General features: G+C 39.6%; 1 protein-coding gene across 2 annotated transcripts in view; it reads right to left on the reverse strand.

Moving 5' to 3' along the window:
• Window positions 1-207: 207 nt before the first annotated feature.
• The window catches only part of ARL15 (ADP ribosylation factor like GTPase 15), a 419,312-nt gene continuing 395,142 nt past the window's right edge, over window positions 208-24,377 (reverse strand). Inside the window, exons 5-6 of one of the 2 annotated variants that reach the window (XM_061187782.1) lie at window positions 2,282-2,480; window positions 208-526 (exon numbers count right to left, since the gene is read on the reverse strand). In XM_061187782.1, coding sequence (XP_061043765.1) covers window positions 2,328-2,480 — 153 coding nt within the window. In that variant the 3' untranslated portion in view covers window positions 208-526; window positions 2,282-2,327. Of the gene's footprint in view, window positions 2,481-24,377 lie in introns of both variants that reach the window. The other variant, XM_061187781.1, reaches the window with a different exon arrangement.

Genomic DNA, 24,377 nt, shown 5'->3' on the forward strand with positions numbered 1-24,377 from the left:
CTGCTTGAGCTAAGAAGGTACAAAAACTGATAACTTCCATAAATATAACAAGAAGCTAAGTGAAGAAATACATAACAGACTGTTTTTCCTATATAATATTTGAATATGCAAACTAAGACACCTGTGGCATTTTACAAGTAGGAATACGACAGACACGTTCACCCACCACCCACCCACCCATGTCCGTCCAAGCCCTCTCCCCTCCCCCCACGTGGATTTCCCAAACACGGCAAATTCTAGGGTTACAAGGACAGGATGCCGCACGGAAGCAGCAAGACTGCGAGCTCTGAACCGCTAGACAAAGAAGGAGCCTTATTGACAGTTGTAAAGCATTAGGCGTCAGACAGAAACTTGTCAAAAACAGCTGTTGTTGGGTACTGATTGATAATGTTTTCATTCTGACGGCTGAGACACTGCAGACAGTCGTGGGTCTGAGAAGAAGCCCATCCCTGGAGCACACATGAACACACACGCAGACAACGGGAAGTCATTTAACAGATGGCTTAGGAGCACTCAGCCACGGTATCTTAAAAAGATAACATTCTACATTTAATGAACTTGCAGAGAAAGCAATGCCTAATAATCATTTATTTTTCATAGAAGACGAGCACAACAGGACGAAATAAAAGCAGGACTTTTGTAAGTGGTCATCGGAGTAAAAGTTTTGTGCTGCTCACGGATTATATAAGGTTGATAATATTCAAGGATGCCGTAGATAAAATCTGAATATGAATCTTTTTTGATCCACTCCATTAAAAAAAAAAAGCTTAAAAGAAGTGTTCGATGTTTCAAAGGTAATGATTTCATTAAAATCCACCTACAAGATCAAACCACAAAAGCAAAATTTGAATGACATATATCTTCTGGAGAATGACAAGGTATTACACATCACCCTGTAATACAGTGTGAGTGTGGTATTTGGGAATCAGTCAATGCTACGTAAAAATTGCAAACATGTTCTTATTGCTCAGGTGAAGGGAGCAGTCTTCTATCATTTGGCCACTTGGTATTTTAAGTGGCCCAAAATCTACAAAATGTGCCAAAGAGTATCTCATCCATTAACCTCAATATCCATAGATTATTCCTGATTTAGAAAAGGTCAAAGGTGCCAAAACTTAGTAAACCTGTACATTTATCTGTATAATTTTATCATTTAAACTAAATGAAAAAAAATTAGTTCCAAAGACTGAATCTAGGCCCTAAAATTATTTATTTGCTGCAGCCCCAGCACACTTTTAAGGGCACACTGCAACCCCTGAAAATAGAGGTTTATAAGAGAAATACTGATAGACCTTTAACTATTGGATGGGACATTAACAGACTCCATTAAACGACATTAGCACTTACTGAATGAATACACAGATGATTCTGCCTTTATTATCTTTGTCAAATCCACGCCAGCTTAAGCCCTAGCCAGTATAAACTATATTTCATTTGGCTGTTTAAAAATTTTTTTCTCTACTTTAAAAATTATTTTCTCTATTTCAATCAGACATAAGATTTTTAGAAAAAGATTTTTAGAAACATGTTACACTGCAGCTCGACTTTACATTGGGTAATTTTTCCACTAAAAAAAATTTGAGGACTTGATGGAATAGTAATCAGTGATGCATGCATTGTGCCTAAATCTCCTCTGACTCTTCTTGAAAACAGAAACAATGTCTTTGCTCTTAAAAGAGGGGATTGAGGGGGACTTCAGATGTAATTAAAAAAAAAAAAAGAGTAGGCAACTTGTCTAAGTTCTTCGAAGTCAATTTTACTATGGCAGGATACTCCTTTCTGATAAGGTGATTAATTGAAGTTTCTGGTGCTCATTTTTCTCCCATAGGCTGTAAGGCCAGTATACAGAAAACTTACAAATAAGATAAAATAAAACCCCCAAGAGATCTTGAAAATGATACACATAATATGGGGGAGCCCTAGTCACACAGTACTCCACCCCAAACCCAGGGTGAATGAGCCGAGGTTCTCAGTCTCCCTGAGTCCTCCATAAGGGATTTGATTTCTGTGAGCCACGAATTCCATCCATTTTAGCACACAGTAGAGAAGAGACGCTTAGAACAACAGAAGGAAGGGACATGCGGTGAAGATAATTAGTGGTAAACAGAGAATAAATTCTCTCTCAGTAGTGTATACTTGACGGTAATGCCGATGATAATTCACCTGATTTACAGAATATTCACTTTAATAGAGAGATGAGAGTCTGAGATAACTGGAAGAAAACAGATACTGAAGCCATTACAGTCTTGATACCAAAATAAAATTAAATGGAGAAACTAACATGATAGGTTCAAGGCCTTGTGGGAACCCATTTTTTTCGCCAAATTTCACATTCTTACAGCTTCATGGTCTTTTTCTTCTAACAAATTTATCAGCTGAGAGAAGCTGTCTTTCAGTGCATCCATGTCATCCAGCGAGCAGGGCTGCAGAATCCAGCGTTTTCCGCGTGCAAGTGGTTCAAGTTCAAAATATTTTTTGACCTTAATTGGGGAGGGGGGGAGAGAAATATGTTATTAATCATATCAGAGTCTTTCTCATACCAAAATTTTGTGAGTAATTAAGTAGGGGGATTTTAAGAAGTTATATGAACCATGATGGCCAGGACTTGCTAAAATCCCATCCACAGCTGTGGTTATAATGTGGGTTATATGTTGTGACCCAGGAGTGTTTTTTTTAGGGGTGAATGACCCCCTTGCAAGCTACCATTCCATCCATTCACTTAACGGCATGGGAGGTCTGACGAAGTCTAAGAAAGAATTATATGTACTATGGCACAGGGCAAAAATACACTGCAGACACCAAAAAGTTGCACTTCAATCAAAATAACTCTAGCAGAGTAGCTTTCACTACATTACCTTGTTAACTTATTAAATTGGTGACGGCCAATAACATGTACACTATCGATTACACAAGACAATTATTTTGACCATCAAATACACACACAACAACAACAAAAATAATTTAAATAATCCTTTCTCTCTCATTTAAATACATGTCTCTGGCATGTATTTCTGAGACCTGGGAAGGTGGTTTTCTAAGAAAGAGGATAGAAACCAAGTGTATGTATCTGCATATATAAACTTATATAAATATACGTACATACATAAAGTCTCCTAGCTTTTTTTTTTTGTCCCAGTCCTGAATTTTCAGGGAGGGGAAAATCAAGACCTTATAACTGGTATGTAAGGTGGAGCGTTTGCTATCTGAAAAATCTGTTTGATTAATAACAGGTCACAAGTCACTCTTACTGTGTACGAGGCTAGGATACTGACTAATAACATCCAGGATTACCAACTCCCGACTGTGAATAAATATCAAATTATTATGGCTTTCAGAAGTATTGATTTTCTCTCAAACGGTATGATAAAGTACAAAGTTCACGAAGCTACAAACACACACACTACATCACACAAGAAAAGGACATTGTATTTATACCCTAGCAGGGTTTACATAACATCAAATACAGTGAGTGGCAACATCAGAAGAGGCATTGTTCAAAGACATTCTTGGTCAACGAACTGTGTTAAATCTCATGTGCCATGGAGAATCCCCAGGTCTTACCTTAGTCAATACCTGACCCAGAAAAAAAAGGTGTCCCAATCTGATGCCACTTCCAAATGTGGTTTCATTTTGCTTTTCTCATCACAAGCACCAGACTATTGTTAACAGCAGAGATACACCATTCAAAGTGGTATTAATATGTGTGTACATTTTTTATGTGAGTAAGAAGATATAAATAACACTAAGTTTTTATGGTAATTTAGGAACCACAAATATGCTAACATTTTACAGTTCAAGTGTGTCCCAGAAGTACTCCTACAGATGCCTGCAAATTCAAAATAAATACCACTCCTGAAAAACAAAAGAAGCCCTTGAGAATGGAACGACTCTCATTAATTCTGATTCTGAAGAGTAATGGAAAGCTCACCTACAGACCAGAAAATGGGTCCACAACTTCAGCACAATTTTTGGGCAAGGTATTTTACAAATCATGTTGTTAAGAGGATTCTCCCTTATGGAAAATGTAGACTCCATTCTTTTAGTTTCTTTTCTTCAGGGCTCTGAAAATGACTTACTTCAAAAAGAATATGAGATTAGGAAACAAGATGGCGGAGTAGAAGGACGTGCTCTCACTCCCTCTTGCGAGAACACCAGAATCACAACTAGCTGCTGGACAATCATTGACAGGAAGACACTGGAACTCACCAAAAAAGACACCCCACATCCAAAGGCAAAGGAGAAGCCACAATGAGATGGTAGGAGGGGCGCAATCACAGTAAAATCAAATCCCATAACTGCTGGGTGGGTGACTCACAGACTGGAGAACACTTATACCACAGAAGTCCACCCACTGGAGTGAAGGTTCTGAGCCCCACGTCAGGTTCCCAACCTGGGAGCCCGGCAATGGGAGGAGGAATTCCTAGAGAATCAAGACTTTGAAGGCTAGCGGGATTTGATTGCAGGACTTTGACAGGACTGGGGTAAACAGAGACTCCACTCTTGGAGGGCACAGACAAAGTAGTGTGCACATCAGGACCCAGGGGAAGGAGCAGTGACCCCAGGGGAGACTGAACCAGACCTACCTGCTAGTGTTGGAGGGTCTCCTGCAGAGGCGGGCAGTGGCTGTGGCTCACCGTGGGGACAAGGACACTGGCAGCAGAAGTTCTGGGAAGTACTCCTTGGCATGAGCCCTCCCAGAGTCCGCCATTAGCCCCACCAAAGAGCCCAGGTAGGCTCCAGTGTTGGGTTGCCTCAGGCCAAACAACCAACAGGGAGGTAACCCAGCCCCACCCATCAGCAGTCAAGCAGATTAAAGTTTCACTGAGCTCTGCCCACCAGAGCAACAGTCAGCTCTACCCACCACCAGTCCCTCCCATCAGGAAACTTGCACAAGCCTCTTAGATAGCCTCATCCACCAGAGGGCAGATAGCAGAAGCAAGAAGAACTACAATCCTGCAGCCTGTGGAACAAAAACCACATTCACAGAAAGATAGACAAGATGAAAAGGCAGAGGGCTATGTACCAGCTGAAGGAACAAGATAAACCCCCAGAAAAACAACTAAATGAAGTGGAGATAGGCAACCTTCCAGAAAAAGAGTTCAGAATAATGATAGTGAAGATGATCCAGGACCTCGGAAAAAGAATGGAGGCAAAGATCGAGAAAATGCAAGAAATGTTTAACAAAGACCTAGAAGAATTAAAGAACAAACAAACAGAGATCAACAATACAATAACTGAAATGAAAACTAAACTAGAAGGAATCAACAGCAGAATAACTGAGGCAGAAGAACGGATAAGTGACCTGGAAGGCAGAATGGTGGAATTCACTGCTGCAGAACAGACTAAAGAAAAAAGAATGAAAAGAAATGAAGACAGCCTAAGAGACCTCTGGGACAACATTAAACGCAACAACATTTGCATTATAGGGGTCCCAGAAGGAGGAGAGAGAGAGAAAGGACCAGAGGAAATATTTGAAGAGATTAGATTCGAAAACTTCCCTAACATGGGAAAGGAAATAGCCACCCAAGTCCAGGAAGTGCAGAGAGTCCCATACAGGATAAACCCAAAGAGAAACACGCCAAGACAAATAGTAATCAAACTGGCAAAAATTAAAGACAAAGAGAAATTATTGAAAGCAGCAAAGGAAAAACAACAAATAACATACAAGGGAACTCCCATAAGGTTAACAGCTGATTTCTCAGCAGAAACTTTACAAGCCAGAAGGGAGTGGCATGATATACTTAAAGTGATGAAAGGGAAGAACCTACAAAAAAGATTACTCTACCTGGCAAGGATCTCATTCAGATTCGATGGAGAAATCAAAAGCTTTACAGACAAGCAAAAGCTAAGAGAATTCAGCAGCACTAAACCAGCTCTACAACAAATGCTAAAGGAACTTCTCTAACTGGGAAACACAAGAGAAGACAAGGACCTACAAAAACAAACTCAAAACAATTAAGAAAATGGTCATAGGAACGTACATATTGATAATTACCTTAAATGTGAATGGATTAAATGCGTCAACCAAAAGACACAGGCTTGCTGAATGGATACAGAAACAAGACCCATCTATATGCTGTCTACAAGAGACCCACTTCAGACCTAGGGACACATACAGACTGAAAGTGAGGGGATGGAAAAAGATATTCCATGCAAATGGAAATCAAAAGAAAGCTGGAGTAGCAATACTCATATCAGATAAAATAGACTTTAAAATAAAGAATGTTACAAGAGACAAGGAAGGACACTACATAATGATCAAGGGATCAATCCAAGAAGAAGATATAACAATTATAAATATATATACACCCAACATAGGAGCACCTCAATACATAAGGCAACTGCTAACAGCTATAAAAGAGGAAATTGACAGTAACACAATAATAGTGGGGGACTTTAACATGTCACTTACACCAATGGACAGATCATCCAAACAGAAAATTATAAGGAAACACAAGCTTTAAATGACACAATAGACCAGATAGATTTAATTGATATTTATAGGATATTCCATCCAAAAACAGCAGATTACACGTTCTTCTCAAGTGCGCAAGGAACATTCTCCAGGATAGATCACATCTTTGGTCACAAATCAAGCCACAGTAAATTTAAGAAACTGAAATCATATCAAGCATCTTTTCTGATCACAACGCTATGAGATTAGAAATGAATTACGGGAAAAAAACGTAAAAAACACAAACACATGGAGGCTAAACAGTACGTTACTAAATAACCAAGAGATCACTGAAGAAATCAAGGAGGAAATCAAAAAATACCCAGAGACAAATGACAATGAAAACACGATGATCCAAAACCTATGGGATGCAGCAAAAGCAGTTCTAAGAGGGAAGTTTATAGCTATACAAGCCTACCTCAAGAAACAAGAAAAATCTCAAATAAACAGTCTAACCTTACACTTAAAGGAACTAGAGAAAGAAGAACAAACAAAACCCAAAGTTAGCAGAAGGAAAGAAATCATAAAGATCAGAGCAGAAATAAATGAAATAGAAACAAAGAAAACAATAGCAAAGATCAATAAAACTAAATGCTGGTTCTTTGAGAAGATAAACTAAATTGATAAACCATTAGCCAGACTCATCAAGAAAAAGAGGGAGAGGACTCAAATCAATAAAATTAGAAATGAAAAAGGAGAAGTTACAACAGACACCGCAGAAATACAAAGCATCCCAAGAGACTACTACAAGCAACTCTATGCCAATAAAATGGACAACCTGGAAGAAATGGACAAATTCTTAGAGAGGTATAACCTTTCAAGACTGAACCAGGAAGAAATAGAAAATATGAACAGACCAATCACAAGTAATGAAATTGAAACTCTGATTAAAAATCTTCCAACAAACAGAAGTCCAGGACCAGATGGCTTCACAGGTGAATTCTATCAAACATTTAGAGAAGAGCTAACACCCATCCTTCTCAAACTCTTCCAAAAAACTGCAGAGGAAGGAACACTCCCAAACTCATTCTATGAGGCCACCATCACCCTGATACCAAAACCAGACAAAGATACTACAAAAAAAGAAAATTACAGACCAATATCACTGATGAATATAGATGCAAAAATCCTCAACAAAATACTAGCAAACAGAATCCAACAACACATTAAAAGGATCATACACCATGATCAAGTGGGATTTATCCCAGGGATGCAAGGATTCTTCAATATACGTAAATCAATCAATGTGATAAACCATATTAGCAAACTGAAGAATAAAAACCATATGATCGTTTCAATAGATGCAGAAAAAGCCTTTGACAAAATTCAACACCCATTTATGATAAAAACTCTCCAGAAAGTGGGCATAGAGGGAACCTACCTCAACATAATAAAGGCCATATATGACAAACCCACAGCCAACATCGTTCTCAATGGTGAAAAACTGAAAGCATTTCCTCTAAGATCAGGAACAAGAAAAGGATGTCCACTCTCACCACTATTATTCAACATAGTTTTGCAAGTCTTAGCCATGGCAATCAGAGAAGAAAAAGAAATAAAAGGAATACAAATTGGAAACGAAGAAGTAAAACTGTCACTGTTTGCAGATGACATGATACTATACATAGAGAATCCTAAAGATGCCACAGAAAACTACTAGAGCTAATCCATGAATTTGGTAAAGTTGCAGGATACAAAATTAATGCACAGAAATCTCTTGCATTCCTATACACTAACGATGAAAAATGGGAAAGAGAAATTAAGGAAACACTCCCATTTACCACTGCAACAAAAAGAATAAAATACCTAGGAATAAACCTACCTAGGGAGACAAAAGACCTGTATGCAGAAAACTATAAGACACTGATGAAAGAAATTAAAGATGATACCAACAGATGGGGAGATATACCATGTTCTTGGATTGGAAGAATCAATATTGTGAAAATGACTATACTAACCAAAGCGATCTACAGATTCAATGCAATCCCTATGAAATTACCCATGGCATGTTTTACGGAACTAGAACAAAAAATCTTAAAATTTGTATGGAGACACAAAAGACCCCAAAGAGCCAAAGCAGTCTTGAGGGAAAGAAACGGAGCTGGAGGAATCAGACTCCCTGACTTCAGATTATATGACAAAGCTACAGTAATCAAGACAATATGGTATTGGCACAAAAACAGAAACATAGATCAATGGAACAAGATAGAAAGCCCAGAGATAAACCCATGCACCTACGGTCAACTAATCTATGACAAAGGATGCAAAGATATACAATGGAGAAAAGACAGTCTCTTCAATAAGTGGTGCTGGGAAAACTGGACAGCTACATGTAAAAGAATGAAATTAGAACACTCCTTAACACCATACACAAAAATAAACTCAAAATGGATTTGAGACCTAAATGTAAGACTGGCCACTATAAAACTCTTAGAGGAAAACATAGGAAGAACACTCTTTGACATAAATCACAACAAGATCTTTTTTGATCCACCTCCTAGAGTAATGGAAATAAAAACAAAAATAAACAAATGGGACCTAATGAAACTTAAAAGCTTTTGTACAGCAAAGGAAACCATAAACAAGACGAAAAGACAACCCTCAGAATGGGAGAACATATTTGCAAACAAATCAATGGACAAAGGACTAATCTCCAAAATATATAAACAGCTCATGCAGCTCAATATTAAAAAAACAAACAACCCAGTCCAAAAATGGGTAGAAGACCTAAATAGACATTTCTCCAAAGAAGACATACAGATGGCCAAGAAGCACATGCAAAGCTGCTCAATATCACTAATTATTAGAGAAATGCAAATCAAAACTACAATGAGGTATCACCTCACACCAGTTAGAATAGGCATCATCAGAAAATCTACAAACAACAAATGCTGGAGAGGGTGTGGAGAAAAGGGAACCCTCTTGCACTGTTGGTGGGAATGTAAATTGATACAGCCACTATGGAGAACAGTATGGAGGTTCCTTAAAAAACTAAAAATAGAATTACCATATGACCCAGCAATCCCACTACTGGGCATATACCCAGAGAAAACCATAATTCAAAAAGACACATGCACCCCAATGTTCATTGCAGCACTATTTACAATAGCCAGGTCATGGAAGCAACCTAAATGCCCATCAACAGATGAATGGATAAAGAAGTTGTGGTACATATATACAATGGAATATTACTCAGCCATAAAAAGGAACAAAACTGGGTCATTTGTTGAGACGTGGATGGATCTAGAGAGTGTCATACAGAGTGAAGTAAGTCAGAAAGAGAAAAACAAATATCGTATATTAACGCATATATGTGGAACCTAGAAAAATGGTACAGATGAACCGGTTTGCAGGGCAGAAATTGAGACACAGATGTAAAGAACAAACGTATGGACACCAAGGGGGGAAAGTGGCGGGGGGGGGGGTGGGTGTGGGGGTGTGATGAATTGGGTGATTGGGATTGACATGTATACACTGATGTGTATAAAACTGATGACTAGTAAGGACCTGCTGTGTAAAAAATAAAATTCAAAAAAAAAATTTTAATAAAGTATTGATGAGTCAAAAAAAAAAAAAGAATATGAAATTGCTTGTGCAACGACCAGCACCAAGGACCAACCTTGCCCCGCCAAGGGAGGGGCTGCCAGTCAGTGGACCGAGGGAGCTGTGGGCCAGCAGGGGGAGAGAAGAGCTGGCAGGAGCGACAGGTGGGGAACATGTTTAAATCTATAGCTAGAAGGAGGAGGTGGCTGCTCTAACGAGTTTAAAACCCGAGATGCTAGTCTCCTTGATTCTGCCACAAAGACAGGTTTCAGATCGCACCACTAAGTGCAAAAATGGGGAACCCTGTGCTTACAGAACAGTCCGGTATTTGATCAATGATGCCTCCCATCAAGAGTGGACAGCATGTCACATGCAAATCTGGACATGAAGGAATTTGTACCCTTGTCACATTTTATAACCTCGAATCTAAAAGGACAGCATTTTAAGTATTGCTAATAACTGGGAAGAGGACTAGTGGCAAGAAATCCAATACTATTAAAATAAAGACTAACACAGTAAGTGCATATTACTAACACTACTTTCTCCAAATGGTTTACTTAAAAATTCACAGAATTCATACCAGTAGCATATCGACAGCTAATTTAAAAACAACGTTAGATGTAAATAATCACAAAATATCATAACTTGTGATATTTTGCAATACGGATTAGTCACAAAAGCACAGTAAGGATTTTAGCCACTCATTAGGTTGGTTACTAGGCAACTGAAAGTATAGTCTACGATGTAGGCACACTTGGAAGATAAGAACGATGTCCAAAGGTAGTTATGTTTCAGAAGTTGTTCCTGATGAATATTAAACATAAGAAGGAAATGGAAGCTTCAATTACAGGGTGGTCACCAGATGAAGGAGCCTATTGGTGTTAAGCTGGCAAATACGGCTAGGTAACCTGAGATTTTCACATCTGTAACCTAAGTGGGTACCTAATTCTGCCATATTTACCCTACTGGTATCCAAATGATTCCACACCACTCTACCTTTATAATATCATTTTAAAAACAAGTTTGGCATTCCAATGATACTCAAGTACAGTAAGTGACTATGTTTGCCGCAGGAACATAGATTTTCATTACCCAGAGTTTTATGTTTCTAAAGCCAAAGAGTACAATACAAGAGAGGAGAAGATGAAGACTTAATGTTCTGCCTTGAACTTTTTTCTTTAGGATAACATTTTTTATTTTGTTTTCTTATATTAACCTGAAGTTCACATTTTACTGCCTCCCCTCAATTACTACAACAAAAATGACCCACTGTCACACTTGACTTGTCCATGATTGCTTTCTCTGTCCTTCTGTATGCTGATGTATAATTTTAAAGAAAGATGTTTAAGTTTGACCAACATAAATCATATGCTTACATGTGCTTACATAATAACCTTATTATTTTTAAGGTTTAAAAAAACTGCCTATGATGCAAGGATCTATTTTTTATGATCGACATCATTTTTTAAAGGTTATTTTCTTATCAAGATAAACATTTAAAAAATGACTCAAGAGAAATGAACCCAACTCTCTTGACTGCTTTATCAGCTACTTAAATGTCATGGCTAACTGGAAACTGCTGGAATTAGGAGCTGGTGGTTGTTTCACATTGGCCTCTGGTGATGGAACTTGGGGGAATGACATCAGAATACAGCTGCCTGGCAACCTGTGGTCATCGAACTATTTTCGGGGTGGCCACAGAGAGTGGGCATTTGTTAGTGGCCACTGATCCACCCTAGAGATAGGAAAACAAAGCCACCATAAGTTGCCAACCTATTTTAGCTATGTCATCAGAGCCCTTTCTTCACTCACAAAACTTTGGGGTGATTTGAATTACTGCATTGTTATCCACACATCGCATTTACTGTAAAGTCCTAATATAACAGAGACAAATCGGCACCATCTCATTGCTGATAATGTTTGTAGCAGCTGTAGAACCTGTGAGACATTACATAGCCTAGGAGACCCACTCATTGGGTAGGAGATGTCCTTTATGTTTCCTTGAGTAGAGAAGTAACAAAACAATTCTTTCCTACTTACAGGACCCCTAATGGGGTTGTAATGATACTCACTGTTTTTCCTATCTTGCCCTTACTTCACATTCAAAAATTTTATTTTTAATTCCTACAAACCTGTTGTGACTAAATTTCTAGAAGTCATGTAAATAGTTTCTGAACTGCAATGATAGGTCTTTCCTTTTTAAAAACCTGCAAATCTTATTTTATTTATAACGATAAGCTGCTTGTTTTTTTTCTGTTTTTGTTATTAAACCATGTAAGTAGTGTGTGGTCAGAGTTGGCCTCGTTTTCCTTTAAACACTTCTGGGGAGCCGGGTGATAGAATGCTCCACAAGGGGTTACTTAGTGTTTTCATGTTACACAGAGTTGCTTTGTAAGCTCAGATATTTATAAACAGTGCTTTGACCCACATCAATGTGTGGCAAGACATTAAAAAGGTGATTTGTGACAATTCTTTAGGACGCACGGGACTGTGCTGTGTACCCTAGAATATGTCACCCCTAGTTCTAATGAACGCAATGCCATCAGCACCAACCGGTCACTGCTATAACTAAAAGCACCCTCTCCCCTCACATGTCCAGAATACCACATGTCCATATCCTGTCCCTGTGGATGCAGGTATCTCTTGAGCCTGTCTGGGGCTATGAGCTTATTTTTGCATACATTCACCATTAGAGATAGAAGCTGGATATCTTCTCCCCTCCCCCATCTTCCCCAGATCCCCATCTACACACAACACGTATATTCCCTCTGCAAAAAACTAGCCGATTATAACGGACCTCTCTTAAGCTTGGGGGTGGCTGTGATGGAGTGAGGATCAGTATAAGCTGTTTTGGAAATCTGCATCCTGAAAGTTGGCTTCCGACAGCTTCATTCATTCAACCACTACCTCTTGAATGAGCCTCGTGAACATGCTCTAATGAGCTACCTGTGCCAGCGCTCCCCTTGCCAATGTATGGGGTTCCACTGATTTGAGAGAATACTGTAAAACCAAAACAAAACAGAAACAACAGCCCGATGAGGGGACGGTCTTCATCATTTGTGTGTTAAGATTACAAGTCCCCACCTTGCTCCTGGCTTTTTAGTCGCCATGAAAGACTGTACAGTACTGTACAGTTTACAAAAGGCTTTTTCACTCACTTAGAGCACTCTGACTATACTTCATCTGAAAGTAGGAAAAGCAATTGATTCACATAAAGAGGGATATTATTATTTAGAATAATTCTGAAATCATGTAAGTCAATTTGAATAAGAAGTATCTTGGTAGAAGACTGTTTCAAAAAAAAACTTCAGGAATAAAGGCACCTTCTTTCTTCATCTTTTGAGAAGGAATCAGGACTCACGGAGTCTAGGTTGACAACTTTGGTTCCTTCCAATCGATAGTGACAGGTCAACAGATAAGACAGACGGTAGAGACTACAGGGTGAGGATCGTCAACAAAATTCAGAAAGCCAGGAAAAATTGCAGTTGTGGACTTGATGGGTAGAAGGGAAAGCTGGAGGATGATGCAAGAGAACACGACTCAGTTAACTCTCTTGAACTCAGTGGATTCAATATGGTTTCCTTGTCATAGCAATGTGTCCACTGCATGGTTTGTACTCTTTAAGGAACTGTATGAATAATGTTTTTTGGGGACAGGTTCATATTGGTTCTTAACTCTTTGATAAAAGTATGGTCGGGGGGGGAGGGATAAATTAAAAGTTTGGGATTAATAGATACATACTATTATATAGAAAATAGATAAACAACAAGGACCTACTGTATAGCACAGAGAACTATATTTGATATCTTGTAATAACCTATAATGGAAAATAATCTGAGAAAGAATATATAGATATAACTGAATCACTTTGCTGTACACCTGAAACTAACACAACATTGTAAATCAACTGTAGTTCAATAAAAAAAAAAAAAAAAGTACCGTCTGGATGATAAATTTACCCTAGGGCTCCAATTAAGAGGATGTTAACAGAGCCTGAATGGACTGTGCAATTTTTTTTTTTTTAACTTTTGGGTTTATTTATTTATTTATTTATTTATGACTGTGTTGGGTCTTCATTTCTGTGCGAGGGTTTTCTCTAGTTGTGGCAAGCGGGGGCCACTCTTCATCGCGGTGCGTGGGCCTCTCATTATCGCGGCCTCTGTTGTTGCGGAGCACAGGCTCCAGACGCGCAGGCTCAGTAGTTGTGGCTCACGGGCCTAGTTGCTCCGCGGCATGTGGGATCTTCCCAGACCAGGGCCCGAACCCGTGTCCCCTGCATTGGCAGGCAGATTCTCAACCACTGCGCCACTAGGGAAGCCCTGGACTGTGCAGTTTTGCACGATATTGTCCATGACTGTAGCTGTCCTTGCTCAGCTACACCCTAGCTCCTTACTGTAGTTGCTACAACAGAGGCACCTATTGTATTTATATGTCACGCTGTGGGAAAACCTTTGTATTGAAATACTGACTGTGTGCCTTCTCTTTCCAATTCCAGACACAAGGATGTCAGATCATACAGGTCGTGCAATTGGCCATGGTTTGGAGTATTTACACCACGGAAATCGGCAAGAGCAACAAACCAGGACTTTTTCTTTCCAGAGAATTGGCTGTTAAATGCTTACCAGCACATCACTGAGTATATGCATCTTGTATGGATGTTTGCAAAGGGACCCTCTAGCTTAGCTGTCTTCACTGCAGAAGCTTATGGCACAGGCTTCACTTGGTAACCCTCAACAAAGTCAGAGAGAACTTTGCCCATGCCATGGCTCCAGGACGGGGTCCAGAGATAAAGTGCTGGGCGTCATTAAGATTCTTCGGCGTGCATTCTTGGCAGCTTGTTCAAAGAAAGGTTAGTCTAGAGAGAGCAGCACCAGCTGTTCCCCCTTTCATTGTACTGCTTGCAGGATTTTGAAATCCTTAGAAAGGTACTAAATATGTCATTAAAGGCAGAAATAAATAATACAAGTAAAACCAATTTGCCACAGTTACAAAGACATGACAACATAGAGTAGATATTATACCTTTTCACTGAGTACTAATAGGGACCAGAAAATGGCAACTTGATGTTAACCAATACGTAGTATTACTTTGGGATGTATATTTATAATGGACGACTGCTTTCAATATAAAAGCAGTAATATAAAAGTGTAGTTCTGATAAGACAGCTTGTTTCTTAAGTAGAGGGCAGCCTGTCTGACCTTGGAATAATTAAAAACCAGACAAATGATTGCAGGTTATGACCTGTGATTGAGCCTCACCCTTATTAGAAGTCTTTTTGCCCAGGCAGTAACCTCCGACGTGTATAGAATGCTATATGTTGTGACAATAATTATATAGAAACCCAGGCTTCCACTGCACAGGAGGATTTAGCCTGCCCCAGAAGAGCCAAATAAAATGACCCCATTTGCTTTGGTGGTGAGATTTAGGATCTGAAAAGCACTCCTATTTTTGCTTAATTTGCTAATCTGGAATTACAGAACCAATTATCAATACACCTATTTTCTCTTTTTGATATACCTGGGGGTGGGGGGGTGTTTCATTCTCTTAGCCCCAAAGCTTGCTTAGCAGACAATCACTGTGAAAGGCACAGACTTAGGTATGGATGCTTCCTGTTTTCAGGGGGCAGTGAAATATACCCAGTCTCCCCACTGGCACCCTCCTCTACTCCAGTTATTCTATCCGGCCCGCTGCAGGGATGCCTGCACATGGGCCTTTGCTCCAGCTCCTGCTTCCCACCCCAGATGCTTCCATCCACAGGTGGAAAGGAACATCTTTGAAGACCCAGCAGATGTCCTCCTATCACCTCAAGGGGAAGCCTTAATGTTATAGAAGAAACTTTTCAAAGTCGAAGTGACCTTAGTCACAGTAGCCACTGTTGGTTGCCTCCTCAGCACCACGCCACTATGAATTCCCCATAAATAAAGTTTTATTGGAACCTAGTCATGCTTATTCACTTATTTATGGCTGCTTTCATGCTACAATGGCGAAATTGAGTCATTGCCACAGAGACAGCGTGTCCTGCAAAGCCTAGAAGAGTTACTATCCGGCCCCTTAGAGAAAAAAAGTTCCCAAACCCTGGTCTACCACATCCTGCAGCTTCGTGCTTTGTCCAGCAGAGGCACAAGAAGCCCTTGGCAGGGGCCTCTGTGTGACCTGGCTTGCCAGCCCTCTTCCTCTCCGCTCTGCCTCACACCTCAGGGGGACAGAGAAGTTGGCTTTTCAACCTGGCCAGGCCCCACTTATAATTTCAGATGTTCCCACTTGTGGTCTAGCAGGCAGAAGGGACATCTCTCAGCAAAGCCCTATTTTTTTCTTCTCTGTGTTCAGCCTGGGTTTCTTTCATGTGAAGACTTCCTAAAGGCCACAGGGACTCCAGGGTACGGGGTAACCTGTCAGTTTGAGAGTTTTGGTGTCCTTAAGGATGGCTTTTAGTACGCAGAAATACCAGTTATTGTTACTTTGCAGTTTTAAAAGGGATATACAATTTATTAAATTTATAGTATCTGAAACCTAGTTTTTCCTGAAACTATTATATTCAACTTAAAAATCTTAATATTCTATTTATACATCTGTTAAGTTTTAACAAATACATTCAGGGGGCTGAATATTATTTAGGTCCATTTAAAAACTTAATTAAGTTAACCACTCAAACATTTCAAAACTCCGTTTATAAATTTAATATATTCAATTTTCTTAGACTGTCTTAAGAATCAAAACATCCTGAAGTAGTTAGGAATTATTTATTTTCTAGTAAGAATTCTTAAAAATTTCTTCCATTAAATTTATATATTCAATGACTCTCAAGTTCTGAGATAGTCTAATACTATTTACAAGTTTAACTAAACTCTCATACCTCTCTACATAGGTGGCCAATTCTGATCACTTACACATTTTAAATTAAATTGTGCCTGCTTTCTTTCACTTAGCATAATGTTTTCAAGGTTCACCATATGCAGAATGTATCAGTACTTCATTCCTTTTTATGGCTGAATAATGTTATATTCTATGGATAGGCTGTATTTTGTTTATCCAGGTTCATCAGTTGATGGACATTTGCGCTTTTTCTACTTTTTGGCAATTATGAATTCATTTATGTGAGCCATTACTTTCTCTTTAAAACAGACATTATCAATAATTATTATATAAATTAATGGGTTAAGATATCCAGACTCATCGGGGATGAAGCATCCCCACAAGTCTAAGGTGAACTCCACTGTCACCCAGATTCACTAGGATCTTCTAGTTTTACTAAATTAACACAGATTTTGGATAATTATTCTCTAATTTTTTCATATGTATGACTCCTCAGTTCCTTGAAGGCACAAACAATGAAAAAATTATTTTGTATTCTCTAATGTACCCAGTACAATGCCAGACATAATGTACCCAGTACAATGAAACTATAATGAAAAAGGCAACACAATATGTAGTATATTTCATCCCATATTAAAATGTTAGTAAAGGAGAGAAACTGAATATTGGAGAGAAGTTACGACTCTGCACAATTAATTAGGCCAAGGTTTCATACAGGAGGTGGGATTTCATGAACAGTTTTGAAACTATAGGCCTAGCAGATTTAAACTCTATTATATACATACGCCAACAGGCAGCTGCAGTGAATTGTTTTGCAAACAGAAAAGTAAACAGCCTATCATGGAAAACAGAACCACTCCAGAAATCTCAAGACCCATAGGACACTTATGTTTTGAGCTATTCCTTTAATCTGTGTTCAAATAAAGCAGCTAATTCTTATCTCAGAGAATGGAAAGCATTGACACATGCAAAAAGAGAAGCATCAGTACACTCGTCTTTGCATGCAGGTGCAGGCATCGGCCTTTTCAATTACATCTATAACATAGCCATTAATTACAGAGGCAGCCAGCTTCCAACAGCTAACCACTTTTTCTTTTTTCTCTTCTCTCCTCCCTTTATTCCATTCTTTCAAAACAACATTCATTTTGGATACCAAGCATTTTTAGGGTGTTATACTTGATTCTGTATCTTCCATGTCTGGGGATAATAATTATGATTTATTTTTATTTCAAGAAGGCAAATATCGTAAGTTGGAAGAAATCCATCTATGAAAATCTTTCTCCTGGCAAGAGAATACGGTTGTTTAAAAAGTCCTACCTATACGTATGAGAGCTAGTCAAGTACGTACTAGACAGGAAGGAGAGTTAATGAGTGAAAGCCCCAAACACATCAGAGACAGCCAATTAGCTTGTCTGAAACACAGGCTTGTAAAGCTATCAGTAACTTATAAAATGGTCTGCTACACACGAGTAAAATGTTGTTTAAATGGCTTGCTTAACTAGATGCATTCACCATGAAATTGATTCTTTTAAGGTTATTTTTTAAACTTAATACTCATTAACTGTGCATATTGAAATGGCTGAGTGGGTGGGAAGAGGGGTAGATATCTTGCTACTGTAAAGTGCATGTTGAAGACATGAATTCCATAGTTTATGAGGTTAAGAGGTATTGGAAAAAAAACCAAACAAGTCATCCATTACCAACAATTGTGTCTGCTTCAGTAATTGAAATGGATCAACCCAATTAGATTATTCCTCCTCTGCTTTGCTAAACACTTACACGGGTACTGGCAGATGTGCTCCGAGGACCTACCAATCTGAGAATTTACGCTTTCGTGTTACGGAACTGCACTGTTTTCCACCAAAGCCTACGATTCTGCAGAATGGCATGAGAGAAAGAAGACCCCAAGCCTGGTATATTTCAAATCCAACATGTGCCTCGGAGTGAACATCAAATTTCATCCCCCAAAGACTTAACTTTACTAAAACATTTGAGGTAGCTTGATGTTAGCTGACACATGAATGACAATGACTATATTATTTCACACTTCGAATTTTCCTTCAAAAACTCTTGTATATTTAAAAATTGGTTTCTGGCCATGCCTCATACTCAGTTTTTCCTGTTATACAAGGCTGCATTACCTTAACTACACCTCAGTCAATGATCAGACAACCGGGAGGACATGCTTCATTTTTTCAGGGTGTAACTCTTCTTCCTGCTTATTCAATACTGGTACCCTTAATGTGCTTCACCAAACCACTATCAGTTGGCCAACTCAAAGGATTCTTTGACTCAACAAAACATTAGGAAAAAATATATTTATATTTACAATGGTTAAAGATACAAAAATCTTTCAAATATAGTTTATATATTCTAGTTTATTTGGCTTTTATAATGGACTATATGTCCCCTATCTCAATGTCACAGTTGTGAGGCATCAGAAAGCAACAGCAGTAGTAACAAATCAAAATATTAATATATAGAACCCAAATAAACATTAATATTGGCCTTGTGGTACTATGGCAGCATGCTGTCCTAACAACGACAACATTTAGATGTTGGAGCAGATTCAAATTCTTGGGCCTTAAGCAGGAGACAGACAAATACAGCAAGCCACGCATTGCTCAGCCACCAATGGAGGGTGCCAATGGCCCTGTCCAGATGAGAGATATTCAAGGGATGTTCCTGTCAGCAGTTTGCCCTCTGGCTCCAGCAAGGAGCCACCATGGGAACACTGGGAGGAAAAGGAAGAACAGGAGGGCGTGGAGAGATGGGGGGAAAGGCAGAATAAGCTGACAGCTGCCTCAATCACATATCTGAGCAAGGGGAACAGGTAACAAATGGCCTTGTAACAAACTGCCATGTTGTTAGTCACGGGGAGAGAATTTCTCTTCCTGCTGGCAGTATAGTCAGGAGCCTAATATCCTGGCAACTGAGAAATATGAGCTTGGAAAGAGGCTTGCAGGAAGCCTGAGGAAAGAAAAGCTGAGTGGTAATCTGTCCTGAGGAATTTTAGCCAAAAAAACCCACACAGGACTAGCTGAACTCGGAATAAAGCCTGTGAAAGACAAGGCTGGAGAACATTACAATCAGACATAAAGAGAGCACCAGAAATGAAGGTTCAAAAGCCATTGACTGGATTTACCACAGCATTGTTAGTGTGGACTTGGGTCCTAGTTGAGTTCTCCACAGGGAAGAAGAGGCAAGGTGACTATGCCCTGTGCCTCGCCACCCCCCCCCCCCCGCCAGGAGAAATTTGGCAACATCTTGAGACATTTTTGGTTGTCACAACTGGGGGGTGGGCGGGGTGGGCAAAGGGGGTAGTTGCTATGGGCATCTAGTAGGTAACAGCCAGGGATGCTACCAAACATCCTACAATGCACAGGACAGCTTCCCCTTCCCCCCAACAAAGAGCTATCTATCCCCAAATGTCAATAATGCTGAGGTGGAAAAACTCTACTCTGAACTGACATTTTTAAAGCAAAAATCAAAGCACAAAAGCCCTGTTAATGATTCAATCGATGGTTTATCAGCATGAACCATCAGGCTCCCTCCGTGGAATCAGGAGATTTAGCAACTCGATTGGAAAGCTCCTCAGGGAGGAGCACCAAAGGTCCACGATACGTACTCTCTGTCCTTCCTTCTTGTTCAAAGTAGAAATCACTAGATCTTGGGGACAAGTGAGAGCATCACATTGGCCTAAAACAAGTGCTGGAAGGAAACAGCCACATTTCTCTCATTCTACATATTCACTGTTTTGAGTTCTGGGGATACAAAGGTGCACAGTACAAGTCCCAGACCTCATGGAGCTTACTCAGCAGTGGAAGGAACTGACAGATATCAAGTGAATACGTAAGGAACTAAGTAAAGTCAGGTAAAAATAAGTGCCATGATGAAAAAGAAGGCAGGACAGCAATAATAACATCTGCCACATAACTGATCCAAGAGAGGGACTGATGGTGTAATATGAGTTAAAAATCAAGCAGTCACAGATGAAGACAAATATCTAGCTGGTTTCAAAACAAAATTTCATACAGTTACAATTAAAAACTGTCTTGATTAACCTCCACTTAATTGTCTGGGATTAGCTGACTCTTCATCACACTGATACAAGACAAAGATTAATGCTATCTACACAGTGAACGTCCACACCTGGTGGATATAACACCAAATGATGAGGCTACACCCTTGATGTTCTTGACTGGTGGACTGCTCTCTGGCCTGTCTGCTCATTTTTGCTCCTGAGTTGTTCATAATTCTCATCAAGGCAATCAGATTTGCTATTATCATTAAGTAATGTTATTAAATGTGATACCAATGAATGAAATATGAACTAGAAAAGAGAATTTCTATTTCTATGAAAAACTAAATGGGCTCAGTTCAAAGAAATCTATAAAAATAAGTCACTAAAAACAAACTGCTGTGGAATTAGATTTAGGTAAGATGACTCTAAAGGATTGGAAGGGAAAGGAGAAGATGGCTCCCCAAGTGTCTTTAACTATGGTTTTACTTTAAAGAAACAGGAGCTGAAAATCATAGGTAATGGCTGTGTTGCATGCAAGAAATATGATACAGAACTCTAATTAGTGGCCACATACTCAGAGAAAAGACCTTGGCCCAATATCAAAAGATGAGTACCATCTGTATGTTTTAAGTTAAAATAAATTATTTAGAGTATATATACATTTTATTTTTTAATGCCAAGACACTTTAACCAATTCTTGATTAACTGTTCAACTATCAGTTCAGATCAGGCCAGATACGGGGGCTTCTCACTGTACATTTCAAATCACGCTTTTTATTCCGTCTGAATCAAAAACCTTCTCAGAGAGGAAGTCATTAACACCCATTTCAGTCTGAGTGAAGAGTGTTACATAAAATCATATCCACTGTCAGAATCAATATTAGAGTCTATCACCTCAAATTCTCTTGTGAAAGAAAGTATAAATAAATAAAATTAAAATACTCAAATCCATACTCACACACATCCACACCCTGCAGTCTCCTGTGGAAACAGTCTTATCTGTGAAAGCAAATTATAGTTAAAACTGGATACCTCATTATTAAATACAGTATCCTTAAAAAATAATAAACATTGAGGGTTTGGATCAAGATGGTGCAGTAAGAGGTCATAGAGTTCATCTCCCCCCATGAACACATCAAAAATATATCTACATGTGGCACAATTCTTACTGAAAACTAACCAGAAACTGACAGAAGGACTCTGTACAACTAAGGCTGTAAGAAAGATATACACGAAATTGGGTAGAAAGGGAAGGAAAACGATTGGGTTGGGACCTGTGCCCCTGGGAGGGAACTCAGAGGAAAAAAACATTACATGAGTGGACACCTGCCCTGGGGAGTGAGCCATATTGGGTGTCCCAGTCCTGGGGTCCTATGCAGGGGAGACAAGTCCACTTGGCTTTTTGAGGACCACTGAGACTAACAGAAGGGCTGTGCAAAGCCTAAACTCCACTCCTGAGAAACATGTGCACGCTGGCTTGCCCCTGGGGCAGGGCAGAGAGAAGTCTGCTCTAGGATGCTGGCTTTCCCACGACTACCTTGCTGTGAGCCCCAGGCCAAGCTGAGCCAACTCTGGCCCCGATCACTCCATGTCACAGTGTGGCACTGAATCTGGGATGGCCAAAACTGGAGAAAAGACTCAACCTTGGGATGCAGAGGCATCTGGGTCTGGGGTGGAGCCTGGGTGGTGTGGCAGTGGTCATTGTTGGCACTTACTTGAGCAGTGTCTCAGAAGCAGCCCAGATCTCTGATGGCCACTCCACCACAGCTCACTCCCCTATACAGGGCTGAGAGTCCATGTGGGCCCCACCTGCAATCCCACAACAGGGCCTGGACAGCAGAGGCTGGGGGCAGTGGTTGGCTGTGAGGAACACAGGGAACTTGCACCTGAGGCTGCATCTGAGCGGAGCTGCCAGCGCCTGTATAGGCAGTGCATCAGACTGCTGCCTGCAGCTGACATGAGCCAAGGGCCCATACGGGCTCCACTTGCTTCAGTACTCCCCTCCTCTGTGGCAAAGGTCCCAGTGTGGGGAGAGGGAAAATACACACGCTTAAAGGAAACAGAACCAGCTTGAGCGTGAAACTCAGGGCTTCTGCTACAGCAACCTGGGATCAGACCCTGGCCCTGTAGGGTGATGATGGCCACTGAGCAGAGGGGAAGTCTTGCCTCATACCTGGCACCAACTCTAGCGCCTCTGTCTCTAGTTCCACCCTGTACCAAAGTGACAGCTGCCAGCACACCCTGAGGAAAGACATGACTTGCCTCCATGTCAAATCCAGCTCTCCCATCAAAGGCACTGGGCACATGTAATTGGCATAGAGATGCTCCCACATAAGAACACCCCTTCAAGAATGCAATAGGTAACTGTTTCACCTAAATTCATAGAGACAGAGAAAGTTATGCAAAATGAAAAGGCAGAGGAACTACTCAATTGATAGAGCAAGAGAGAACCCCTGAAAAAAAAAAAACCAGAAATAAACAATTTACCAGATAAAGAATTCAAAGCATTGGTAATAAAAAATGTTAACTGAATTAGGGAAAAGAATTGATGTATACAGTGAACACTTTAACAAAGAACTATAAAATGTAAACAAGACCCATTCAGAAATGAAGAATTCAGTAGCTGAAATAAAAAACACACTAGAAGGAATGAATAGTAGACTGATACAGAAGAACACATAAATGATCTGGAAGACAGAATAATGGAAACCACCCAATTAGAACAGCAAAAAGAAACACAAATTTTAAAATATGAAAGCAATTTAAGAGATCTCTGGGATAACATTAAGCATATCAACATCTGCATTAGAGGGATCACAGAAGAAGAGAGAGAATGGGATCAAAAATGTAACTGAGGAAATTATGGCTGAAAACTTCCCAAACCTCAAGAAAGAAAAAGATACCCACCTACAGGAAGCAGAAAGGGTCCCAAACAAGATGAATCCAGACAGACCCACACCAAGGCATACCATAATTAAAATAGAAAAATTTAAAGATAGAGAATTCTAAAAGAAGCAAGAGAAAAAGAGTCATTTACAAGGGAACCCCCATAAGGGTATCAGCTGATTTCTCTGTAGAAACTTTGTAGGCCAGAAGGGAGTGCTATGGTATATTCAAAGTGCTGAAAGGGCAAAACTTGCAACTTAGGATATTCTACCCAGCAAGATTATCATTTACAACAGAAGGAGGGATAAAGAACTTCTCAGACCAAAAAAAAAAAAAAAAACAAACAAATCAAAAAAACAAAAAACTAAGAGTTCATCAATACTAACCTTCCCTAAAAGAAATGTTAAAGGGTCTTCTCTAAGTGGAAAAGAAGGAAGAATATAGGAAAGGGAAAATTCCACTAGGAAAGGCAAATATATAGTAAGGACTGAGGATCAACCATTTAAGCCAGTATGAAGACTAAAAGACAAAAAATTGTAAAAGCAACTATAACTACAATACACAGTTAAGGGATATGCATGAAGATGTGAAATATGACATCAAATGTACAAAATGTCAGGGAGGGGAGTAAAAATGTAGATCTTCTAAAATGTGTTT

This window comes from Eubalaena glacialis, chromosome 4 (assembly GCF_028564815.1).
Source record: "Eubalaena glacialis isolate mEubGla1 chromosome 4, mEubGla1.1.hap2.+ XY, whole genome shotgun sequence".
NCBI lineage: Eukaryota > Metazoa > Chordata > Mammalia > Artiodactyla > Balaenidae > Eubalaena > Eubalaena glacialis.